At 44.6% G+C, this 20,052-nt stretch overlaps 4 protein-coding genes and 1 long non-coding RNA gene across 5 annotated transcripts; 3 read left to right on the plus strand and 2 right to left on the minus strand.

Moving 5' to 3' along the window:
- Positions 1-134: 134 nt before the first annotated feature.
- On the plus strand, positions 135-2,591 carry LOC134178862 (uncharacterized). The gene is made up of 4 exons (XM_062645770.1): positions 135-649; positions 1,426-1,775; positions 1,853-1,971; positions 2,308-2,591. The coding sequence occupies exons 1-4, from the start codon at positions 155-157 to the stop codon at positions 2,334-2,336; spliced, it is 993 nt and encodes a 330-aa protein (XP_062501754.1). The 5' UTR covers positions 135-154; the 3' UTR covers positions 2,337-2,591.
- A 2,850-nt stretch (positions 2,592-5,441) lies between these two features.
- On the minus strand, positions 5,442-6,224 carry LOC134178073 (uncharacterized protein K02A2.6-like). The gene has a single exon (XM_062644861.1). The coding sequence runs from the start codon at positions 6,222-6,224 to the stop codon at positions 5,442-5,444; it is 783 nt and encodes a 260-aa protein (XP_062500845.1).
- Positions 6,225-7,587: 1,363 nt separating this feature from the next.
- Positions 7,588-8,211, minus strand: LOC134178076 (uncharacterized protein K02A2.6-like). Its single transcript, XM_062644862.1, has one exon. It carries the CDS (start codon positions 8,209-8,211, stop codon positions 7,588-7,590), a length of 624 nt encoding a protein of 207 aa, XP_062500846.1.
- Positions 8,212-11,183: 2,972 nt separating this feature from the next.
- Positions 11,184-13,415, plus strand: LOC134179092 (uncharacterized). The gene is made up of 3 exons (XR_009969778.1): positions 11,184-11,406; positions 12,730-13,020; positions 13,206-13,415. It is a non-coding gene; the product is annotated as an uncharacterized LOC134179092 (long non-coding RNA).
- Positions 13,416-16,533: 3,118 nt separating this feature from the next.
- On the plus strand, positions 16,534-19,759 carry LOC134178985 (uncharacterized). Its single transcript, XM_062645897.1, has 4 exons — positions 16,534-17,000; positions 18,684-19,033; positions 19,096-19,392; positions 19,532-19,759. The coding sequence occupies exons 2-4, from the start codon at positions 18,765-18,767 to the stop codon at positions 19,557-19,559; spliced, it is 594 nt and encodes a 197-aa protein (XP_062501881.1). The 5' UTR covers positions 16,534-17,000; positions 18,684-18,764; the 3' UTR covers positions 19,560-19,759.
- Positions 19,760-20,052: the final 293 nt, after the last annotated feature.

The following is a 20,052-nucleotide window of genomic DNA, read 5'->3' on the forward strand; positions in this document are numbered from 1 at the left end:
TGTTTTAGGAGAAACGAATTTTGTAATAATAGTTACATGACGAGTCTACGTCACTATATATGACGTCACTCTATAGTGTGGGATATAAGCGTATATTGTCTCAATTCATTTCAGTCGTACTACGTATACGCAGTCAGTTAGTGACAGGTCAATCATGTTTGCAGCTGTGCTGTCTCTCGCCGTCTTGGTCATATCTACAACGCCAGGAGCGTCGACAATGCAGTATCCAAGCGGCATTCAGATGGTTCTACAGACGAGCAACGCTTTGAAGAGCGCCGTTCAGCAGAAATCCAACCCTAAACGTTCTTCTAATCAAGTCTACCTACAAAGAAGCGGTCGCAGCGTTGAGACCAAACGTCATGATGACTACAGTCCGTACACCAGCAATCCGTACGATGCCGGTCCTATCGACATGTGCAGCTATCCTCAAGTAGACGTTTGTAACTTTCCTGACGGATACACTGTACCCGAGTACGTCGCTCGAGATGCTACTAGGTTTGAAGACATATTTAAAAATCTCAACGAACTACTTCGAGAGGAGGAGAGTTGGACATGTGCGAAGTCCATGATGAATCTGGCGTGCAACCATGCAGTCGCTCCTCGGTGCGTCTCCAATACAACAGTTCGTTACCTTGGAAATTTCATGGAGGTAAGTAACAGAATGTGCATGTCTGTAGTACGCGAACCGCAGTCGACACGTCGCTTTCAAACGTTTTATGCGCCTATGTACTTGCACTCGCTGTATCCGGGCACACTTTCAGATATACTGTTTCAAGGTCAGGCAAATTTGATTTACAGTTAATCGCCACCGCGTCCTTATCGAATTCTGAGAAAACGATATCAGTGTCTTTGTTTGTAATGCATGCATGTGATTCAATTAGGTTTATAGTGTAGCACGTTTGTGCCCGTCGAAACATGAAAAAACATTACAATAGAACAACTGCTAGCATATACATACTAGTATATATGCGTCAACCATGATAGTGAACCAACAATTTAGAGTAATAGTGCAAGTCAGTAGAATTAAGTAGCTTACGGTAACCAGGAAAATCTTTTGAATATATGAATAGTGCCCACACGCTGACGGCCGCCCGCCAGCCGCCCGCCAGCCGCCCGCCCGCCCGTCCATATACGCATTCGCCCGCCTGTCCGACCGACCGCTTGTCTTGGTAAGAAAGGTTAGACAATGAACGGCTCAAACATCTCCTCTCACGTGCGAGCAGGCGAACAGTACGTGAGGGCGCGTAGTGAGCAATGATGAAGGCTACGCTCGCGACGCTACACACCCACCCACCCACACACACACACACACACACACACACACACACACACACACACACACACACACACACACACACACACACACACACACACACACACACGCACACAATTCATTCACTCACTATAACTGACACTTATTTCTAGGATTGTCGAAAAGCTACTCAAGACTGTTCGATGCTATTGGAAGAGATGCCAAACTTTTGTGACATGCAAAGCCGAACACTTATGAACGGAGGAGAGTTCTCTCTAACAAAGTGTCGCGTTCCGCTTGTCTCCGGTTGCACCAATTCTCTTCCGTCTCCTGACTGGCATGTCGCCTTCGTGGAACGTCTAACCTCAAATTTCCCACTCAGCATCACTGCCAGTAAACTGAATCTCAACCAAACGTGCAAAAGCAATTTCATGCGTCTGGCTTGCACAGCACCGACATGCGGGTCCAACAATCGTCTGACGGGCTACAAGAGCTCCACTGAATGTAGTGACGTTATGAATTGGTAAAATACGTGAAATAAAGTTACCTCACTATCTTGTCGCTTTAGTTGCGTAAAGCTAATGCAACATTTGTGTTTAGCATCAGCGATCCTGAAGTGAAGCAAGTTTTAGATCAGATTCTCTCTTGTGATGCTGCGGACAATTTTAGCAAACCAAGCGCATGCGCTGGAAAGACTCGATCTTGCCGTTCTGTTACCAGTAGGTTCACTATTGGCGTTCCTATACTAAAAATTTAGTGGAAACACCTGTATTGCATGAATGAGTCGTTGTGTTGAGTGCGTGAGTTATGTTAGTGTGCGTATGGTTGTGTGTGTGTGTGTGTGTGTGTGTGTGTGTGTGTGTGTGTGTGTTTGTGTGTGTGTGTGTGTGTGTGTGTGTGTGTGTGTGTGTGTGTGTTTGTGTGTGTGTGTGTGTGTGTGTGTGTGTGTGTGTGTGTGTGTGTGTGTGTGTGTGTGTGTGTGTGTGTGTGTGTGTGTGTGTGTATTTCTGCACATCTGGTGATTGCTTGTAATATACATTTATCCGTTTCTATAGAAGACATCACTACGGTCAATAATTATTGACAAGGAACATCTAAAACTGACACACTACCAACTCTGCGACCTTCTCGACTAACTGTACTGCTGTAGCTATAGCGTTTGCTGTTTCGTAGTCTCTAATCTTAGCTAGTGTTTGTTGGTAAAACCTTATAGCTCTAAAGACCTATAAACATTAGAATTTACAATAGCAACTGCATGAGGTAAATTATATCTCTAGAGTCGTATTGGTAACGCTTGTGATGGACTATTAGCCAACAATATAATTTCAGTTGGCAAAGGCAACAAAACGTCGAGACTAAATTATTTGCATTGAACTGTCGCACATAAAATGCACTTTCGCCAGATGCTTATCACCGACTCCCGGTTTAGCGTATATATACATCGTATATAGTCAATTAAATAAGTAACATATTTCTACTCATGCAGTGCAGTACTTTGTGCGTCGGCCGAACGTCATTTGAAGTAACGTCACTGTACAGTGCAACTTCTCTGTAAGTTTTAGAACTAGACATGGCTGTTACTATTCTTCCGGTTACGCACTAGCGTGCGCTACATTAATTGCTCCGCCCATTAACCGTTGGTTACCATGTGCTTCCTACGTCCCTCATACGCCTCTGACTAGATTGATGAGCGGTCAATGATACAATATTTGTGTTGTTACTAAAAATTTCTAGATGCTAAGCGTTTGAATACCACGTTTGGTCACAATGTGTTTAGTTAAATTACTAAATTTATGCTTATGACATACTCGGTACAGAATAATATAAATTATATAAGAACAGTTTATGTAATAAAAGTAGTAATTGCGCTAACCTCCTTGCCAAGAATTTTCAGCCAAAACGAGACAAATGAAGTCATACATTAACAAGCAAATCAAACGAATAATGACATCGTGAATGATTACATTGCACTTGTAAACATCACGAAGCCAAATGTTATCTAGAAGTCCTTTCTCTCCTTTTCCGCATTCTTTGTCTAGGGCTTCGTGACATGTAGTCGGCTTGCTTTCCTTCTCATGCAGTGGCTTGCTTCAGTTTGAGACAAAACGATTTGTCAAGAGAAACTGTAAGCTAAGATTTATATAACATTTGATACAATTATGATAAAACGGAAGGGCGTACAAGCTGATTTTATTAATTTGCTTTCGTTGATTGGTCAGGCTAGCGTCACATGACGAGTGTATCGCGTAGTTTAGCCTTGCGTCCGCTTTGTGTGCGTCATTGTCTTGCACACTGTCGCCGTCGATCATGTTTGTGTCTGTGCTTTCTCTCTGTGTATTGCTCATGTCTACAGTGCCAGAAGCGTTGACAATGCTACAGCCAAGCGGAATTCAGACGCTTTCACGGGTTAGCATCGCTTTGGAGAGCGCCGTCTACCGTACTTCAGGGAAAGCCAATGAAGAGAAAAGCGGTCGCAGTGTCAAGACCAAACGATTTGATGACTACAGTCCGTACAGCAGCAACCCGTACGATGGGGGTCCCATTGACATGTGCAGCTATCCTCAAATAGACGTGTGCGACTTTCCCGCCGGATACACTGTACCTGAGTACTCTGCTCGAGCCTTGTCAAGGCTAAACGACGTTTTCACTACGATGAAAGACAATCTTATACAGCTGGACGGTCCAACATGTGCAACGTCTGTAATGAATATGATGTGCAAATATTCAGTCATTCCTCAGTGCGTCTCCAATACAACAGTTCGTTATCCTGGAAATTTAATGGAGGTAAGCAACAAACTATCTCTACATGATTGCGATAGACGTCATTTTGTCCGTACGCGAAAGTCGTGTCCGTACGCACGCAGTGCGGCGAGACAGATGGACGGATCGGCTCGCCGACGCTGCCGGACGCGTGCGATTTCGACTGGCTTGCGCGTGCGCTCGCACTCACTCGCCGTGGACCACTTTCGGGAACTCGACTCGAGTGGGTTTTGTTCCGTTGCGGAAGGTACGTTATGCTATAGACGGGAAGTAAACTTGGTGCGGGGTGGGTTCAATTTCCACTGCACGCCGCGTGCGAATGGACTTGCGTCGTGCTTTAGACTGGAAATAGCTCTAGACTGGAAATAGCTTTAACGTGTTCACACCGGGCCTAAGTTCTCTAATTAGATAGGCTCTAATTGACGGTGCGGTGTGGGTTCGATTTCCACTGTCAGGTTTAGGCTAGTCGATGTGAATATGGCATACAATGTAGGTTAATAGGTCAGTCCAAGATTTGGAATCCGAACATTTCAAGTAATATACGTTGTATAAGGAATGTGTCTCTAAATAGATAAATTAATGCATATGGCAGAAGCCACGTCGTAATGTGGCTGGACATTATTCCAGGTCATCACAACCTGCAGCACTTACAAAGGCAGTGTTTCTTGGGTCCAGTCGGATCCTACGTTATGGAGATCGCTGTGTCCAAAATATACTTATGACGTTATTTCGAATCCGATCCGACGTCATTTGGTGGCGTATTCGCCCTCATTCCAATCCGTATGTTAGTCACACCCTCGGCAGCCGTTTGTGCCGTGGAGTCGTTTTATTGGTGCGTTGAGAGAATACAAAGTCGCAAAACAAAGTACATCAATGCGTCGAATTGTGTTGTTGAATAGATAGCCCACGTTCTCGTGCGTTTTTGGCACCTACGGAAGCTGATCTGGGAGGCGTTTCCCGACACAGGATGTAAGACAATGGCACTGAGTACAGACGCCAAAACGCGCTTGGACGGCATCGGCCCAAAGCCAAACTTAGCGAAAGCATTGCTCAGGTTAGTGTAGACACGTTCGCAGTTTCGAAATACTTGTAGATCTCGGCGAGCATGCCGGTACGCTGCGCACGTCTGTATGCATAAACATAGGTATCGTCGATATCGGCATGAAAAATTGTCACCGACTGCTTAGCGAACTTGTCTACTAGTGCTAAGTTACTAACAAAAGCTATTACAATCGATTTTGTGCTTTGTATTTGTTGTATCTGTATGTTCTGGGATGGACACAGTAGGCTCAGTATTTGACACAGAGTTAGTTATATTTGCAGCTTACACTCCAGTAACTCAATAACAAGCTACGCACGCACACTACTCTATGTGCATGTAGTTAGTATCAAATGTCACTACACTACACTCCTTCCATCTTAGCTAAATCTACCTGTATCGCGCAGCCTTCTGTCGATTCTGACGTTGTGGGTATCTTTGCTCTTGGGATTCCAGTGTCTCTGGTGACGTTGTCATGGTTTCCTCTTCTACTGGCACTCGTACCCCAGCGGTTGGACGGGTGGTCGTCGCTGCACTGTGTGATTGCTGACTATCGACTTCAGCAGGTGTTCCCACATTCGCAGGTCTTACGAATATCGATTGGTCCTGAGTTGTAGTATTCGACGATGTTGGCGTTGGTAATATCACGTCGTGCTCTGGTCTACTCTCGATGAACTCGTCGGGTATGCTCCGAGGGTCTCGGGTTATCCAATGTTCAACATGAACATATCGCGGCTGTCCGTATACATCGACCAGATAGTTGACTGACCCTAGCCTTTGTAAGATTGTTTCACATAACCATTTCCCATGTCCATCACGTATAGGGTTTAAGACACTGAAGGTGTCTCCCGGGCTCATTTGACAAACTTGCTCAGTTACTATATCGTAATGGTCTCGATGTTCCTCTCGGAGACTCTTCCCTGACTCCGGCCTCAGAAATGAAAGCCTCGTCCTGAGCTCCTTCATCAGTAACTCGGCGGGTGTTTTGCCCGTAGTGCAGTTTGGTGTAGTTTGATACCGCAAAAGAAAAATCGATATTTGGTGACTAACTGTGCGGCATGGCTTCTTGGTCTTCAAGCTTTTCTTAACTTCCTGCTCTAGACGTTCCGCCTGTCCGTTTGAGAAAGGATGATACGGTGCCGTAAGCTGATGCACAATTCTGTTTGCCTTCATAAATTCTGAAACTGCTGTGACGTAAATTGTGGGCCGTTGTCGGTTAATAACCTCTCAGGTAACCCATGGCAGGCAAATGTTCTCCTGTAGGCTTCGATGGTATGTGTTGAGGTCGCATGAGTCCCCAACTCGTGCACTTCCGGCCACTTCAAGAACGCGTAAATATTGTTTCCCACTGACTTCCGCAAAGTCCGCGTGTAGCCGGCTCCATGGTGCATTAGGATAAATCCACGGATGAGAATGAGCTTGCACTGGTCTATGTCGGGTGTCTTGACACGCTTGACATGCCCTAACGGTATCTTCGATATCCTTGTCAAGACAAGGCCACCAGACAAACCCTCTTGCTATGGCCTTCATGCGGCTAGCTCCAACATGGTCTTCACGAAGCTCGTTAAGTACCTTATTCAGCAATGTGTGTGGAAAAATCACACGACTACCCCACAATAGACAGTCTTCAACGATAGGCAACTGGTCGGCTCTTCAATGGTACGGTTGTACCTCGGTCTCGCCGTGTTTCGACTATCCCCTAAGTGTATGTTCATACACTCGTTGCAGTACAGGGTCCTTCTTGGTCTCCCTAGCCAAGTCTACCGCTGTTACGGGTAACATTTCGCAATAATCGACTCAGTACAACTGTTCATCGTGGTCAATCACATCTATAGCTATCGACAAGCGGAACAACATGTCCGTATTTGCATTCGTAACTCCTGGCACGTATTCTAGCTGATAGTTGTAGGAACTCAATATCAACGCCCAACGCTGGAGACGGGCGACGGCAAGCGATGGTACTCCTTCCTTGGGTCCGAATATCTTGACCAACGAGCGGTGCCAAATATGAGGGCTAAACCTTCACGATCAATCTGGGCATATTTCTGCTCAGCTGATGACAGTGTTCGCGAGGCGAAAGCTACAGGTTGCTCGCTTCCGTCGTTCATTACGTGCAACAGGCAAGCACCAATACCATAAGGTGATGCGTCACAATTCACTTTTACACGTTTCTCTAGATCATAGTGAGTAAGAAACCCTGAATTCAACAGTTTCTGCTTTGATGCTTTGAAAGCCCTTCGTTGCTTCGCTTGCCATGTCCACTGCCGATTCTTCTTGCAGTGGTTGTAAAATCGTTGAAAGATTGGGCAAAAATCTGTTATAATAGTTGAGAAGACCAAGGTAGGCCTTCAGCTGGGTCACATTCGACAGTTCTGGAGCTTCGTGTATTGCTGTAAGTTTGCTTTCGAAAGGTCTCAGTCCCTGGCTGTCAATGATGTGCCCTGAGTACTCGACACGGGTCTGACGAAATTCGCATTTCTCTCTCTAGAGACGGAGACCGAGGTTTCGCAATCTCCCCAGAACCATTCGTACAGGGTCATCGTGCTCTGCTGCTGTTTTCCCAACGATCAAAGTGTCGTCTAAAAACAGCCAACTCCGGAAATTCCGGATAAGATTCCGTCCATAGCACGTTGCCATATAGCTGGCGCGAAACTGATTCGAATGGCATACGAGTATATGCAAAGAGGCCTTTTGACTTATTGATAGTCAAATATTTTTGGCTCTGAGGTGATACTTTCATTTGTAGGTAAGCCTGCTTCATCTCTAACTCTGAGAAGTATCTACCCCCCCCCCTGGCTAACGTGGCAAATAGGTCCTGTGGATTTGGTAATGGGTATGCGTTCATCTCCAAATACGAGTTGACTGTCACTTTGTAGTCACCACAGATTCTTAGAGATCCGTCTCTCCGTCTTACAACGACTACGGGTGCTGCCCAATCACTATAGTCTACCAGTTTCAATATCCCTTCATTCTGAAGTCTGCCCAATTCCTCCTCGACCTTCTCCTGTAAAGCGTACGGCACAGATCTTTGTCTCTGAAACCTAGGAATTGCACCCTTCTGTAACGTGATATTCGCTTGGTATCCGCGTAATGTTCCCATGTCCGATTGGAATAACGCACGAAATTCAGAAATCACGTCAGGTGGGTTGGCTTGCACCATAAACAGAGACTGTCAGTCTAATTTTATCGACTGGAGCCAATTTCTTCCCAATACTGGGGGCTTTGAAGGTGCATGAACGACCAACATCCGTCCCATTGTGTGTTGATTGCCGTATCGGACTGGCACGGTTGCCTCGCCCACTACGCGTAACGGTTGACCACTATATGATCGCATTGCAGTCTTACTTTTCTGTAACTGTACATGCTTCAAATACTGACTGTAAACATGTTGTGGTAGCACGGTCACAGATGCTCCTGTATCCACATCTAACTCTAGGTCAAGCCCCGCCACTTCTAAGGTTACTTTAGGACCGCCCTTAGTATCCGACACCGTGTGGATGATACTCACCTCCGTTTCCTTGATGTGGTGCGTTCTTTGTCCGTCTTTCGCATGCCTTGGGAACGTTTCCTTTTCTCTTTGCTTTTTCTTGCGACATGCCTTTGCAATGTGGCCTTTTACGTTGCAAAACCTGCACCTGAAGTGTGTCCTCGCCCATCGCATCGCTGACATTCCTTTCCTGTGGCCGTTTGCTGTGATTGGCTCCTGCTGCTTTTGAGACTAAACATCGTCTCCTTGTGACTCCGTGGTGTCTCACACGTAATGACTGCGTCTCACGTCTTGCAGATTCGTACACCTGAGCCATTGAATTTGCCTTTGATGTCCCAGGTCGGACTCGGCCAATATTTTCTGTTGCGCCGCTTCGAATTAAAGCCCGCAGACAAAGTGATCTCTCAGGGTTGTATTGAGGTAGTCACGGAAGTCACATTTCTTTGACAAGCCTCGTAGTTCCGCAAGATAGGAGGCAACGTTTTAGCCTTCCTTCTGGACTCGCTTATAAAATCGGAATTTTCTGGGATAACGATGGTCTTGGGTTCGCAGTGATTCCTCACGAGTTCAGTTAGTTCATCAAGCGTCTTGTCCTACGGTTTTCCCGGTCTGGCTAGGTTGCATAACAGCCTGTCTGTCGTTGCCCCTACAGTAGCTAGGAATATTGCCCGCTGCTTGTCGTCGTCAGTTACGTCGTTTGCGCTGCAATACAACTTGAATCGGTCGACATATTTGTCTACGCTGTCAGTTCTAACTTGAAACTCAGCCAGTTTTCCTAGGACTCTTGACTGCGCCATATCCTCGTCGCCAATGTTGTATCTGTATGTTCTGGGTCCGACACAGTAGGCTCAGTACTTGACACATAGTTGCAATTAAATACAATTTGCAGCTTACCCTAGCCAACACTCAAGTAACTGAATATTAAGCTACTCACGCGTACTACTCTATGTGCATGTAGTTACACTACTGTATTGGTTTGGAATATCTACTGGATGACGCAGGTACAGGCGACCTCTATGCAGATTAGACAGTAGCCCGGATGGAAATGTGGGTGATAAAGGGATTATATAATTATATAACATATATAATTATTAATTAATTTAATGTAAAAAATATATTAATAACAACTTTATAACAAGTTATGGCCAGATTAGCAACAATTGAAAAATATTTTGAGTGTCAACATTAATCTATAACATCGCTGCATAACTAAATAAGAAATTTAGACGTGTTTGACCTTCTAATTGCTGCTTATCAATAAAGGTAGCCTTCCTAATATGCAGTGAATAAGAAGTACCTAGTGTAAATCAAAAAAATTGTGACTAAAACTTTTTTTAAAAAATTAGTAATTATATTTAATTTATATAAATCCATGCTTATGCATCATAATTAAGATTTCCATATCCGAGAATCACTCTGCATTTACCTCTCTCTCTCTCTCTCTCTCTCTCTCTCTCTCTCTCTCTCTCTCTCTCTCTTGAGGTTTAATTCGATGACCAGCAGACCAACAGTTCACCTTGACTACCACTGTCTGTCAAGTGTTTGTCTTCAGTCTTGTTTCCGTCGCAGTTGCAGCACCTTGACTAGCCTTGAAGTTCCAGAACGTGTCCCAAAAGAAATGAGACTTCTGATCAAACCGAGTTAGGAAGTAGGCGTAGTTACCTAGATGAAATGGAAAGGTTGTAACAGTCAAATACACTTCTTTAGAAAATAGCGCTATGCCACCCGATGTGACACTAGGAGATCGATTACTACATTTTAGAAGTGTGGTCAAACAAGGTGGGTGGTAATCAACTGCGATGGCGGCAAATCTGCAGCGTTCCGCTGTTCGGGATACATTGAGTCAATTTCGAGAGCCTTGGGCAAAGGCACGGTCCAGTGCAGTTCTATATCACGAAAAGACGCACATGCATGCAATCAATTACGAGCTGTCTTTGCCACACACGCCTTTGCCAGAAGCCGTGCATGTGCATGTCACTTCAGTGGCGGCAGCTTTCTGATTGGCTGAATCGGATCACTTCCGAACTCGGTTTGATCAGAAGTTGATCCAAACTGTTTCTCATTTCGTTTGAGGGACGGTCTGGAACTTCGAGGCTACACCTTGACTGTACGGCATGTTCTAACGCACGGTACATTCACGGTTTTTTCACGGTTAAACGGGTAGGCGTGTTTATGACGCTACATGAACTGCGTTTTCCTAATGTGAAATTAGCTCATCCAATTCACATTTTGCTGCAAAGTGGATTGAATGCGCTTCAAGTACGTGTGAAAATGCCTTACGCTGTTGTTGACGACTGATTGTTCTGGATCTGAATCCCAACGCTGGAGAGCATGGGCAATAGATTGCGTTCAACTTGATATTCTAACTCTGCCTATACTCTCCGTCAATGCCGGCATGCCGGCTTAGTTACCAAAGTTGGTAACTCTATATTCTCTCTGGTAAAACTCGCTTTGACAGTATGCATGCAGCAAAGTGCGCGAAGATACGGTACTAATTAATTAAGATGCTTATGTTTAGAATTGTCGGAAAGAAACTGAAGATTGTTTGACGCTACAGTACAAACTCCCTAACTTTTGTGATACCGTAAATGCCCTGGCCATGGAAGGCGGAGAGTTCTCCCTAACAAAATGTCGTCATCCAAATGTTGACGGTTGTACTGATTCTCGTCTGTCTCCCGACTGGATTGTCGCCGAGTTTGAATATGTAACTTCGAAGTTGTCACTCAGCTCTGTTACCAGTAAACTAAACCTCTATGGAACGTGCAAAAGCAATTTCATACGTTTGGCTTGTACAAAACCGTCATGTGAGTCCAACAATCGTCTGCGTGGCTACAAGAGCCGCACCGAATGCAACGACTTTCTGAATTGGTGTGTGTGTGTGTGTGTGTGTGTGTGTGTGTGTGTGTGTGTGTGTGTGTGTGTGTGTGTGTGTGTGTGTGTGTGTGTGTGTGTGTGTGTGTAAAACTAAAGGCCGGCTCACATACCCTACGCTGGACCAGTGTAACGTAACGTAACGTAACGTAACGTTGCGAGCGGCACGTGATTCCTTTAACCAATCGTACACGACCAAAGGTCAGGGTACACGCAAAACAAGATAACGATTTCGAACGAACGTATTCTGTGAATAACATCTGTACGTTAGGTTACGTTACGTTACGCTGTCTAACGTTTCGGTACGTTACGTTTGGTCATCTGCAAACCGGTGTACTAGCGGATTTGATCTCCCCGCGTCAAATGTCCGGCGGACCAAATCTGCTAGCATATTTGGTCCACCAGACATTTGACGCGAGCGAATTTGGTCCTACACTGTACCCGGACGACACCACGCGTCGTGGCTTTAGTTCTCCTACGCGGATTTGTTCCGCCTATGTAAATTTGTTCCAAGACTATATTACATATTCTGCACCGGGTTTTTTCGTCTCGAGAACGTCTCTTACTGCATAACAGCACATCTTTGGACATAGGAAAAGATCTTCTTGGTTTTTATATTCATCTCAGCGGCTGTCAAAGCGTCTTTACTTACACTAAAAGGGTAATCAGATTTGATGTAGGACTCAAATCATTTGCTAATTTTGATTTGATTTTTGATTAATTAACAAAGATGATGTTAAAATTTCTATAGATGCACAGATGCATGCTATAGAAAAATGTGAACAAAGGGGACTGGTATACAAAACGTGAAATTAATAACTGTCAATTTTGGTCGTAAAATATTTTATCTCCTTAGTAACAAGCTTTGTATTGCATCTCCTTATTGCATTCAATAGTTATGAGTAAGTTAGCCACCCCTTTCTAGTGCATCTTTCCGTACACATTCAATTAAAATCTGAGTAGTTTACTACCGCATGACAATCACGAAATAGGTGTTGATAAAGACATGAACGCTGTATCGGCTTCCTAACAACTGCGACAGCAAAAGAAACGTTTGCTTGATCAAATGCAAGCAAATCTTATTAGAATTTCATGCAAGAAGCGTACGCACATACGTAAACACTGCAATTTGACTTCAAAGAAACAGAAACAATAGCGTAAACTTTATCGGACATAGGGGGACTAAACTCGCGAGTTTTTGCCGCAAGCGCGAACCAAATCTGAGGGGAATTTGTACACGGGGAGACCAAATCCGCTGTTACACCGGCCTTAAATTAAATTGTTTCACGATCGTGCTGTATGACGCAACATGTATTTCAGTATCACCGATGTCCAAGAAAAAGAAAAATATGAAAAAAGGCTGTTGTGTGATATTGTGGATAATTTTCGTAAGCCAAGCATATGCGCTGGAAAAACTCGATCTTGTCGCATTTCTGATAACGACGGTGCTAGGGATGCACACAAATCAGCTGATGACGTTAATCATAAAGATAGCCATGACGGTTGCGGCTCAGTTTGCTACATTGGGATTGCTGCTGGATGTGCTGGAGTTGTCTTGTTACTAGCAGTTGTAGCAGTCATTGTGAAAAAGAAAAAGGCTGCAGGCAGGAGGTTACTCACGTAGTGTCTGCATGAAGTTGTTTGTGTATTGTGCGTAAGTGCGTGAATATTGTATATGCATGCATGCAGCTATTGTTTGCATATGCGTAACGCGTATGTTGTGCGTTCGGGCGTTCGCGTGTATGTATCTAAATATGTTGCAGCGATTACGTAATGCTTACATTTTCTATTTGCAGAGAACCGTTCCGTTCATTGAAAAACGAAACCTAAAACATTGGACCAACAAGGTCGACTGCACCAGCAACTAGGCAGCTGTTGTAGTGTTTGCGTACGTTGTGATCTGCTGACTGCGTTTCGTCAGTGTAGCTTAGAGCCTAGAGTATTAGAACTTTCAATTGCAAGTGAGCTGGTGTCTAGAGTTGCGCGTGCGTTTATGACGTCTGTGATACTTGATGTTATTGCTGAGAAACAAAGCTACTAGACCATGCACAAGTGTCGTTTGTAGGCATCAAAAGTGTTAATAGTGCACGCATGTAAATGTTACAGGCGCGAATCCAGGACTTGACTGAAGGGGGGAACAACCTACTGGGCACACAAACAGAGCCAGATTTCTCCATCGACATAAACGTTTCTGACGTTTATACATGTACTACTGTGCAATACCATCTCTGACATGCTAATGTAGCAAGTCTAGATCACACATGGATATAACACGAAACAATTAGAGGTCACGTGCACTAATTAGATGATGACATTGTTGTTAGGTGTGTGACAGAATGAGTCTGTTCATGTCTACTCTTGGCCTTGGGCGTAACTCATGTTCTACACTTGGCTTTGGGCGTACAAGGCGTCAACTGAGGCGGAATGACAGTACCGTGAAGACGCCCTGGTACGAGCACGCCCATCGACACACCTAACCTAGAATAGTCGATGGTGTAATGCACGAGCATAGTAGCAAAGCTCTGGTTAGTTAGTTAGTCACTTGGAGTGTAAGCCCGTCGTTAGAACTATTCTAGCTTGCCATCGTGCTTTCGTTTAATACACTAAGTTGGTTAACTGGTCCCCGTGCGACATAGCGTTGATACCGTCCGCTAGTGTTGCACGTGTCGGAGTCATAGACACTCTACCGTGTCGTTTGGAGTAGTAAAGTGTGGTGTAGTGTTACACTGGTGACAGGAGGGGATTCGACAGTTATCACACGTCTTATTTTCGAAGAGACTGGTGATTAAAGAAATAGCGTCAAAAATGGTGGTTCCTGAACCATTTTATGGTAAACGACCAGGAGAGGTAGAGACGTGGTTTCGTCGTTTCGAGCACTGCTCTACAGCAAATGGTTGTAACGCTGCGGCTCGATTGGCACGTCTACCCACTCTTCTGGACGGTTTGTCATTTGCCAAGTTTGAGCTACTAAGTGCATATAAGATCGACACGTACGATCACGCCAAGTCTGCACTGATTGACACTTTTTGTCCCAAGCAAGCTCGCTTGGAGGCGAAGCGACAATTCAGGAGACGAGCACTACGACTGGGAGAAGACATCGACTCATTTGTGTACGATATCTAGGTGTTGTACTCCCGTTTCGATAAGGGAGGAGGAACAAGAACAACCTTAGCGAGAAGAACAACTAATGGATCAGTTTGTTCAAGGTCTGCCTGCCAAAACTGAGACAGAAAGTGATTGGAAACGACCCAGCTGATTATGAAACCACCAAATCACTGGTCAAGAGGTTAGTACTTGCCGGAATGGAAGGTCAATCTCCGACAAACGAAGTGGGCCTATGTCAAGACCGAGTCTACTACGTCTTCTGAAATGGCTGATCTCAAACGGCAGATTGCGGATCTTACGCAAATGATTAGCAACCTAGATGGCAAAGATGACAGACGCAACGCACGAAAGGAGCCTGTTGCAGTAACGCCAAGACAGGACGTCATATGTTGGACATGCGGGGCAAAAGGGCACGTTCAAAGCAACTGCACACTGGGAAAAGCAGGACATTCTCAACCACGGTGTCAAGGTGACCGGGATCGCAATCAGCGACAGCGATACGCTCGCGATTCGGAACAAAAAGGAAATTGTCTACCGTTAAATACCAACCGGCTGGCTCAAAGGACCGGGAGTCAGTCGTAGAGCAACGGTCCGATCGACTAATTGACAGACAGTTTGTTAGCATTTGTGGATCTCAAACTGTAAACGTCTCGGGACTTGTCAACGGCACGATTGTAGAATTTTTAGTTGATACTGGTGCAACAGTATCTCTCTTACCTGCCTCATTTGCAGACAAACGTAAAGGCGGAGGTTTACGATTCTGTGTAGATTACCGCAAGTTGAATGCTGCAGCAGTGAAAGACTCGTATCCTCTTCCAAGGATTGACGAAGCGCTGGACAAGCTCTCTGGATCGTGTTATTTTAGTACACTAGACTTGACCAGCAGGTACTGGCAAGTGGAGGTTAATCCTAGTGATCGCTCAAAAACAGCATTCGTCACTTAGCATGGACTTCATCAATTCAATGTATGCCATTTGGACTGGTGAACGCCTCGGCTACGTTTCAACGTCTGATGAGAGACTTTTGGCTGGCCTTCAACTCGAGACCTGCCTGGTTTACCTCGACGATATCATTATCTTCTCGATGACATTTGACGATCATCTCAGTAAGCTTCAAGCTGTCTTTCAAAGGCTTCGCGAAGCTAACCTGCATTTGAAGCCGCAGAAATGTGAATTGCAAAATCAGAAGTTTCGTACCTTGGTTACGTAGTTGGCACAGAAAGTCTACAACCAGAGGCACAGAAGGTTGACTCAGTACTGACTACTCCAACTCCTACTTCTACCACGGAGCTTAGAAGTTTTCTTGGTCTGGCAAGCTTCTACAGACGTCGCTTTATCCGGAACTTTGCTACTATTGCTCATCCGTTGCACCGACTACTCAAAGCCAGAGGCGTAACTAGGCATGAGGCAACCGAGGCAGTTGCCTCGGTAAAAAAAAAGGGTGTGGCGTTGCAAAAATTTTGCTAGATGTATCAGTTAGTAGATAACAGGAAAGATCGGGCATTCTGCACGCGGTTACCGAACAGAAGAAGTCCTCTTTCACCACTGTTCTCGCACTTAGCTAGCGCACGTTCACGGCACGTGAAGCACTTGCCACACACGTGACTGAGAAACCTCGAGGTTAATTAATTAATTAATTAATATTAACTTGCCTCGGTAAAATTTTAATGCTAGTTACGCCCCTGAAAGCTAATTCTCTGTGGAATTGGACTGAGGATTGCGGTCAAGCATTCAAGATTTTGAAAGCAGCGTTGACATTGGCACCGATTCTCGTACTACCCGATTTCGAGAAAGACTTTAGGTTAGCAGCTGATGCAAGCAACACAGGCATCGGAGCAGTCTTATCTCAACTTGGCCAAGCCTCTTAGCGTGCGTTAGGCCTGGCCACTTTTAGTTTGTTTCCGCCTCCTTTGGGTCAGGTCATCATCACATGACGAGTGTGCGGTGCTATCGCATTGGTAATTTGGCTGTGAGTCTGATTCGTGTGCGCCATTGTCTCACACTCTCAGGTCGATCATGTCTCTGCTCTCTCTCTTCGTCTTGCTCCTAGCTACAACGCCAGAAGCGTTGACAATGCTACAGCCAAGTGGAATTCAGACGCATTCACGGATTAGCACCGCTTTGGAAAGCGCTGTCTACCGTACTTCAGGGAAAGCCAATGAAGAGAAAAGCGGTCGCAGCGTCAAGACCAAACGATTTGATGACTACAGTCCGTACAGCAGCAATCCGTACGATGCGGGTCCCATTGACATGTGCAGCTATCCTCAAATAGACGTGTGCAACTTACCCGCCGGATACACTGTATCCGAGTACTCTGCTCGAGGCGCTTCAAGTTTAAACGACGTTTTCACGACGGCGAAAAACAATCTTTTACAGCTAGACAGTCCAACATGTGCAACGTCTGTATTGAATGTGAGATGCAGACATTCAGTCGTTCCTCAGTGCGTCTCCAATACAACAGTTCGATATCCTGGAAATTTCATGGAAGTAAGCAACAAACTATCGATAAGCATGCATGAGTATAAGATGCAGGTTAGCAGTTCAGTGAGTTCAGGATTTTTGGAATCTAAAACTTCAACGGTCACAACGTAGCTATACATGCATGCACCTAGTTTATACGGTAATGCATCTGTAAATGGATTATATAAAGCGAGGGTAACATGCAAAAATCGCTACACACTTTTAAACTTAGAAAGGTAGCTTTGGTAGTAAAATTAGTGCATGATGTTTAGAAAACCGTTCATTTTCTTACAGTCCTGCTAATGATAACACACCAAACGATGAAAGACATCCGAATCTAGACTTATATGTGCATGCATGATTGCAGTAGCTTCGTGATCGCTTTCCGCTTGTTTTCGGGAGTCTGCCGTCACGTGGCCGCACACCAAGAGCCAAAAGAATCGTTTGACAGACTTATCTTTACCTTCAGTAGCCATTCATGATTCACGTATAGCAATATTGATTGGTGTCGAGGCAGAAGAATGATGTGTAGTACCTTATACCGTCCTGGTGTACAGTCCTGGTGTACAGCTGTCATACCTTCACGTATTGCACCCTCTCTGTATACTTACCTGTTGTAGTTTTGTTAAAATAAATGTGTAGTTGTAGACAGTGTGATGTTATTTATGCCTACAGTACTGAACTTGTAATACTGTTGCGAGTATGACGACATTGCTAGAGAGTGCAAAGCCTAGGCTAGACGTACACATCAGTTTATATTGCAAAACCACAATATGTCCATCTTTCAGAACTGTTTATCAGTGGATGTTTGTCGATTTTAGAAAAAAATCGAAGCCTCACCGTTCGCACTTCAAGCAACACGCCTACACTGCAATTATCTACACGCTGAAGTGCATTCACACTTCCATCAATACGTTTCACAGCTCTTTCTGTCTTCTCCTACGCTTTCTCTTGCTTGTCAACTCACTCTGACCGCCCGTGGACGTTCGTTTCGGTATCCGTAAGGAAGATATAGCTCCAGAGGCGCTTGTTCGCAAATTCTGACGGACAAAGTGAGTTAATTGGAACGGCGTCTGGCACCATGCAAGCGTCTACACCTGGCGATGCCAAACGATAGGACCAAAAGAGTTTCAGTGTTAGTTAAAAACTGTTCTTTGTGAAGTTGTCGCTACATAGCACTGACTAATGTGAATGACCCACTCCAACTTGGTCTCTAGTCCTACTACTCATTTTTAGAGCTGGGTCTTGTAGAAGATATGCAGCTGACTGTACATTACAACAGCCATGCAGCTGCAACACATCGCTTCACCATTTTAGACCTAATTCACACGCAGTTTCCGTTCCCTTTGTGATGTCACAGCAGACACGCCACAAACTTACCGGAAAACGAAAGGCGGAGCCACATAATTGCCAAAAGAACTCTTGCTAACAGTTTTAGCCCTTACAACAATAGCTAAAAATATGAAAAGATTTATGCACCCATTTCACTGCCAAAGCAACATTTCTAAGTAAAACTTCGTCTTTACCTTAATATTCTAACCCTGCCTATACCGACATTGCCCCGGCATGCCGTTTTATAGTTACCACAGTTGGTCACTCGATCTATACTCTCTGGCAAAACTCACTTTTACGGGCATGCAGCAAATGCGCGGAGATACGGTATCAAGATACTTATATGATCTATAGTATATCATATTTATATTTGTCTAGGATTGTCGGAAAGCAACTCAATAATGCTCGAGACTACTGTACGCAAAGCCTAACTTTTATGAAATCGTAAGCGCTGCAGTCATGAAAGGCGGAGAGTTCTCTCTAACAAAATGTCGTCTTCCAAATGTTGACGGTTGTACCGATTCTCGCCCGTCTCCCAACTGGCTTGTCGCCGAGTTTGAATATCTATCTTCGAAGGCGCCATTCAGATCTACTGTCAGTAAACTACACCTCTATGGAACGTGCAAAAGCAATTTTATACGTTTGGCTTGTACGAAACCGTCGTGCGAATCTAACAATCGTATGCGTTGCTATAAGAACCGTGCAGAATGCAACGACTTTCTGAATTGGTATAAATCTGTAAAACTAAATCGTGTCACAATCGTGCTGTATGACGCAACATTTGTTTCAGCATCAGCAATTTCGAAACAAAACAAATCCTTGAAAAAAGTCTCTTGTGTGATGTTGTCGACCATTTTCGTAACCCCAGCACATGCGCTGGAAAGACTCGATCTTGTCACATTTCTAATAACGACGCTACTATCTATAGGGATGCGCACAAATCGACTGATGACGTTAGTCATAAAGACAGCCATGACGGTTGCGACATAGGTTGCTACATTGGGTTTGCTGCTGGATGTCCTGGAGCTCTCTTTCTACTAGCAGTTGTGGCAGTCATTGCGGAAAAGAAAGAGGCTGCAGGCAGAAGGTTATACTCACGTATATAGTGCAAGTCTGCATGAACGTGTTCGTGTCTCCTGCGTCAGTGCGTGAATATCGTATACATGCATGCATGCAGCTGTTGTTTGCGTATGTACGGGTGAGGCGTGTGTTGTGCGCGTTCGCAGGTATGGTGCAGCGTGCGTACGTACGTAATGCTTACATTCTCTTTGCAAACAATCCTACGGTCCATTGAAAATCACTACCTAAAGATTAGACCACCAAGTTCAAGACTGTACTAGCAACTGTGCTGCATGCTGCGTAGCTCTAGCTATATTCTATAGTGTTTGCTTACTTTGTAATGTTTGACTGCGTTTCGTCAGTGTATAGCTTACAGCTTATAGTATTAAAACTTTCAATTGCAACTGAGGTGGACTACAGAGTCGCGCGCGCGTTTATGACGTTTGTGATAATTGATATTATTGCTGAGAAACAAAGCTACACTAAACCTATCTATAAACACCATAAATTGTTCATCCTCTATCCAATTGTCTTTTGTAAGCATCCAAATGCAAATCGTGATAACGCCTGTGAATGTTACTGTCAAAATTCGTTGGAAGAATGAAAGTAGAAAGCTATAGAACTGCAAGGTTTGTCATGCACTGCTGGATTGAAATCGTTTCTATACAAATGTCATTTCTCAAACCCT

The sequence above is a fragment of the Corticium candelabrum genome, chromosome 4 (assembly GCF_963422355.1).
Source record: "Corticium candelabrum chromosome 4, ooCorCand1.1, whole genome shotgun sequence".
Lineage (NCBI taxonomy): Eukaryota > Metazoa > Porifera > Homoscleromorpha > Homosclerophorida > Plakinidae > Corticium > Corticium candelabrum.

Excerpts from the sequence above, each read along its gene's own strand:
- LOC134178862 (XM_062645770.1), top strand. The coding sequence starts at position 155 with ATGTTTGCAGCTGTGCTGTCTCTCGCCGTCTTGGTCATATCTACAACG. Across the intron at positions 650-1,425 it reads ACCTTGGAAATTTCATGGAG|GATTGTCGAAAAGCTACTCA; the intron begins GTAAGTAACAGA and ends ACTTATTTCTAG. Across the intron at positions 1,972-2,307 it reads ATCTTGCCGTTCTGTTACCA|AAGACATCACTACGGTCAAT; the intron begins GTAGGTTCACTA and ends CCGTTTCTATAG.
- LOC134178073 (XM_062644861.1), bottom strand. The coding sequence starts at position 6,224 with ATGAAGGCAAACAGAATTGTGCATCAGCTTACGGCACCGTATCATCCT.
- LOC134178076 (XM_062644862.1), bottom strand. The coding sequence starts at position 8,211 with ATGGTGCAAGCCAACCCACCTGACGTGATTTCTGAATTTCGTGCGTTA.
- LOC134178985 (XM_062645897.1), top strand. The coding sequence starts at position 18,765 with ATGAAAGGCGGAGAGTTCTCTCTAACAAAATGTCGTCTTCCAAATGTT. Across the intron at positions 19,034-19,095 it reads TGCAACGACTTTCTGAATTG|CATCAGCAATTTCGAAACAA; the intron begins GTATAAATCTGT and ends CATTTGTTTCAG. Across the intron at positions 19,393-19,531 it reads AAAGAGGCTGCAGGCAGAAG|GTATGGTGCAGCGTGCGTAC; the intron begins GTTATACTCACG and ends GCGCGTTCGCAG.